Source organism: Urocitellus parryii, chromosome 8, assembly GCF_045843805.1.
Source record: "Urocitellus parryii isolate mUroPar1 chromosome 8, mUroPar1.hap1, whole genome shotgun sequence".
NCBI lineage: Eukaryota > Metazoa > Chordata > Mammalia > Rodentia > Sciuridae > Urocitellus > Urocitellus parryii.
This window is the reverse complement of record NC_135538.1, coordinates 124,383,259-124,388,329: the sequence shown is the minus strand read 5'-3', so window position 1 is coordinate 124,388,329 and position 5,071 is coordinate 124,383,259. Positions and strand designations below refer to the sequence as shown.

At 35.1% G+C, this 5,071-nt stretch overlaps 1 protein-coding gene across 1 annotated transcript; it reads left to right on the top strand.

The window, feature by feature from the left end:
• The first annotated feature begins 3,402 nt into the window (after positions 1-3,402).
• LOC144256705 (olfactory receptor 2B11-like) lies at positions 3,403-4,830 on the top strand. Its single transcript, XM_077802124.1, has 2 exons — positions 3,403-4,088; positions 4,578-4,830. Exons 1-2 carry the CDS (start codon positions 3,403-3,405, stop codon positions 4,828-4,830), a joined length of 939 nt encoding a protein of 312 aa, XP_077658250.1.
• The last annotated feature ends 241 nt before the right edge of the window (positions 4,831-5,071 follow it).

Sequence of the window (5,071 nt, the reverse complement as noted above, 5' to 3'; positions counted from 1 at the left end):
TAGAGTGACTTGCATGGATTAGGCACATACCTACTGTTCTGTTTCCAGGCAAATATACAGAAAAAAAAGAACAGGGAGAGCACAATTTACAGTCAAAAACCATACTTACTGAAGAAAAAATGTGAACAAAATCCAAAATAATACAAATTTAAAAATTGCAGCAAGCATACTGGAAGGGTGATTGTCATCACACTCAGGTATAATAAATTATAGAAAAATTTCTGGAGGACAAAATTAAAAATCCATCTTTAAAAAAATTGAAGATTGGAGCATATTTCAAGAAAGCATTTTTTTCACATAAAAAAGGACTAGGGAAAATAATTGAAGAATGGTCCATCACAGTAAAAGATATTATGTGAATATAATAATGTTTTAAAAATAGAAAACATGTATCTTCTATTGCAATTTTTTAATAATGTGGGTTCACTGTAATTTTTAGAAAATTCAATATATCAATAGGATAATTCTGACTGGGCTTATTTATTATCAATCATTTCCACATAATGGAATTTTTATGTGAATGAAAACTTAGGCCCATAGATGTTCCTAAATTCTCTGTGCTTCTATAACATCTTGAGTAACACAGCTAAATAAAGATTAGGGGTCACACTATTTCAGAAAACAACCTTGCAGTACTGATGTTGTGTTTTGTTTTGTTTGAAATCTTCAAACTCCAAATTTATAGTCTTGATATGTCACTGCCTCTTTTAATCCATTGATTACATTTTGATCTTTACCTTTACCTTTCCAGTTATTAGGAGACTCTAAAATTAACAATTAACAATATCCTAAATTATAGATAGTAAAATTGCCTTTCTCATAAGGTCTATGGTAGGTGAGTACTACTAATTTAGTAGATGTAAAACCTCATTACAGTTTCATCAAATGTGGTTTATTAAGAACCACATTGCTTGGATTTATTATTGTTTTACCATTGTTATTTATTCTGGACTAGGACAGTATATAATCAAAAGGCAACATTCACATCTTAACTCTGAGTAGCTTTCTATGATTCCTTACAAGTGGCACTGCAGATGAAATGAAATAGAGAATTTGAAAACTGTGCTTTGTAACTCTGAGAATGGTACCTTGAAATTGCTAATTTACTAGCAGAGTGATTCCAAATTTTATTGCTGGGCCACTGTCCTAACTTCCCCTCTGAATATTCCCCTACTTACAGGATGCTGTGGTGGAGTGTGTTTTATAAATCCATAATATTAAACAAAATCTTCTTTACCTAATTCATCTCTCTCAACATGTGGTTTTACTCAGATCATTAATTTTGTGGTTTTCAATATAACTTTCAGCCAAAAAAATAAAGAAATGTGTCCTGGAAACATAAAATTCCTTGTGTATTTTAAGAAGTCTCTGGGCCTGAATGAAGATATTAACTTTTCTCTTGACAGCAATTGATGTGGAATTCAAAAATATATTTGTATTTACCTATGATTAGTGGATCACTAGGACCTGTTCAAATTTTCTTATTAAGAAAAAATGACAAAGTATCTTGATAAATGAAAAATCCCTACAAGATAGACAGATTACCTAAAACACAAAATGAAAAACAAATATTGAGAATCTGAAGTAATAGTCATGTAAGGAAGAGGGTACACACAAATTCATTTGTTTTGTGTGTGTATGTGTGTTTTTAATTTGTTATTTTTAGATATACATAACAGTACAGTGCCTTTGACATATTTTACATACATGGAGTATAACTTATTCTAAGTAGGATCTAGTTTTTATGGTTGTAATTATGTGATTTCACTGACGACATATTTACATATGAACATAGGAAAGTTATATCTGATTCATCCTACTGTCTTTCTAATTCTCCTCCACACTCCCTTTCCTTCATTCCCCTTTGTCTAATCCACTGAATTTCTATTCTCCCCTTCTCCAAACTTTGTGTGTTATTATCCATATATCAGAAAAAACATTAGGCTGTTGTTTTTTTTTTGGGGGGGGGTGGAATTGGCTTATTTCACTAAGCATAGTATTCTTCATATCCACCAATTTACCAGCAAAAGTCATAAAGGCATTCATTTTTAGGGCTGAGTAATATTAAATGGCGAATATATACTACATTTTCTTTATCCACTCATCTGTTGAAGAGCACCAATTTTAGTTGCATAGCTTAGCTACTATAGATTGAGCTGCTATAAACATTGATGTGGCTGTATCACTGTAGTATGCTGATTTTAAGTCTTTTGAGTACATAATGAGGAGTGGTATAACTGGGTAAAATGCTCATCCATTTCAAGTTTTCTTAGGAATCTCCATACTGCTTTCCATAGTGGTTGCATAAATTTGCAGACCCAACAATGTAGGACTGTGTATTTTTCCCCCCACATCCATGCCAACATTTTATTATTACACAAATTCTTGAGCATGGTGAAACTTATGTCATTGTACCTTCATACACTCAATTTATACCTGAAGAAACTGATATTGGAAGTGCTAGATTTCTTACTCAATTCCAAGTAATTAGTAGAATTGATTAAATCCAAAGACTTCTTACTCCCCATGGAGATGGTATAACTATACCACCAACTTGTTGGAGGAGGATAGGCCTATAATAATGATTCTCAAAGTTCTAAATTTCTTGTTAATTCTTCTACTATAACTATCTTGATATTCTACTCTTCCTAACATTTCTGAAATGTTGCAACCCTGCCTGTGAAACGGATTCATGTGATTCCAAGACTCCATGCTATAGCTGCTCTAGCAGAGACCTGGAGATAAAAACCAGTAAACAGTCTCCCTAGCTGATTTTTATGGCAGCCAAAGATTGAAAACCACTGACTGGTGGTGTCCCAGCATAGTTACCTCTATTTGCAATTGAATTTTCACTATAAGGAGATCATTATTGTATGCATTTATTATTCAAAGGAGGTAATTCAGATGCAGAATATTTAGCTATTTTTATGTGGTTGTCATGTTTACATTTTTAATTAAATGAAGTGCAAACATATTCTTGAAATTTCTACAGAAAAGTAGTTATCTTTACTTGGATGCTAATTCTCCTTCTCACCTCATTACCTGCTTCAACTCTGGCTATACACTTTGAATTTTTTCTTTTCTTTTTTTTCCTGATAGAATATAGCTATAGAATAGCCTTATAATGAGATTACTTCAAAAAATAAGTTCCTTTTAAATATGTTATATTTCCCATTTTTTACTCTAAAAATGTCACATTTTTATCGTACATACCATTTCTTGTAGTATCATGAATGGAAATTTGGTCACCTTGCTACAGACCTTTGCCTTTTTTCCTCCAAGAGTTATGGCACACTATCCTCTATAATAGTATGACCGATATGTAGTTATACTTTTTAACTAATTATAACTATTTCTAATTTTTTGCCACTTCCTTATTACAGGTGAGACAATTTGAAGAGAATGACAATAGTTAATGAAAGTCATCATGAAGAGTTCATCCTACTAGGCTTTGCAGACCTACCTTGGATAGAGCTTCCTCTATTCATTATTCTTCTCATAACATATCCCCTGGCCTTGATGGGAAACATTGCTATCATTCTGGTTTCCAAATTAGATCCTCGTCTCCACAGCCCCATGTATTTCTTCCTCACCAACCTCTCCTTTCTAGACATGTGTTATACCACAAGCATTGTGCCTCAGATGCTATTTAATCTGGGAAGCTCTATGGAGACCATTAGCTATATTAGGTGTATAATTCAGTTTTATATCTTCCATATAATGGGGGGCACAGAATGTCTGCTCTTGGCCATTATGTCCTTTGACTTCTATGTGGCCATCTGCAGACCTCTGCACTACACCCTCATCATGAATCAACGCACTTGCATCTTGCTAGTATCCATTATGTGGATGACTGGAGTGATCTTTGCTTTCTCAGAAGCCACTCTTACATTACAATTGCCATTGTGTGGTGTCAATAAACTGGATCACTTGTTGTGTGAAATTCCAGTTCTGATAAAGACCACCTGTGGTGAAAAGGAGGCTAATGAGCTTGCACTGTCTGTGGTGTGTATTTTTATATCAGCTGTTCCTATATGTTTAATCCTTGCCTCCTATGCTAGTATTGAACTTGCTGTATTTAAGATTAAATCTGATGCTGAGAGCCATTAGCAAAGTAGGTTCGACAATTTCCTTGCCAGCGTACCCCATGTTGCTTAGAGGAAGGACTCATGGAAATGGACATTTGAAGTGACATTGCATGTATGTTTGAGAAAGGTGACCCTGCTCAAGGACCAGGGTGGATCCGGGTTTAAGGAGGATCCTACTGGATTAGGGCGGATCAGGTTTTAGGGAGTATCCTGCTCCTAAAGTTTAGGGCCTTCCGGTTTAGAACAATCTGGGTTTAGGGCGGTTCCATAGGGCGTATCCTGCTGCCTGAGTTCCCCTTGAGTTCTCCTGGAATTCATAAAAGTATTTGGGATTCAAAGCGGAGTGGAGTGGGTGAATTTTGCCGCAGAACGTGAATTTCCCCAGAATGTGTTTGTAGAGGGCCGGTCTGAGTTCGGGAATAAAGAATTGCTGTTTGAATATACAAGGTGTGTGGTGGCTCGTGATTCTGTGCCCAGCCAGACTGCAACATCTTCTGAGGGAAGGAAGAAGGCCTTTGGTACATGTTCCTCTCATCTCATTGTAGTTTCCTTATTTTGTGGTTCAGCCATTAGCATGTATCTTCAGCCTTCCTCCTCTATCACAAGGGACCAGCCCAAGTTCATGGCTCACTTCTATGCAGTAATGACACCAACACTAAACCCCTTCATCTATACCCTAAGGAATAAGGATGTAAAAGGGGCCTTAGGGAACCTAGTGAGGAACATTTGCAAACGCAAATAAAATTACTTGTAAAATGCAGTTTTTCTAATAACTCACTTAAAAATATTTTTAGTGGCAAACAGACACATTACCTTTATTTTATTTATTCATTTTTATGTGGTGCTGAGTATAAAATCCATTGCCTCACACACAGTATGCAAGTGCTCTACCACTGAGCCACAACACCAACCCCCTAATAATACATTTTTGACTAATAATATAATCTCATGCTATATGTTCTTTTTGTCAAATATATTTTGTT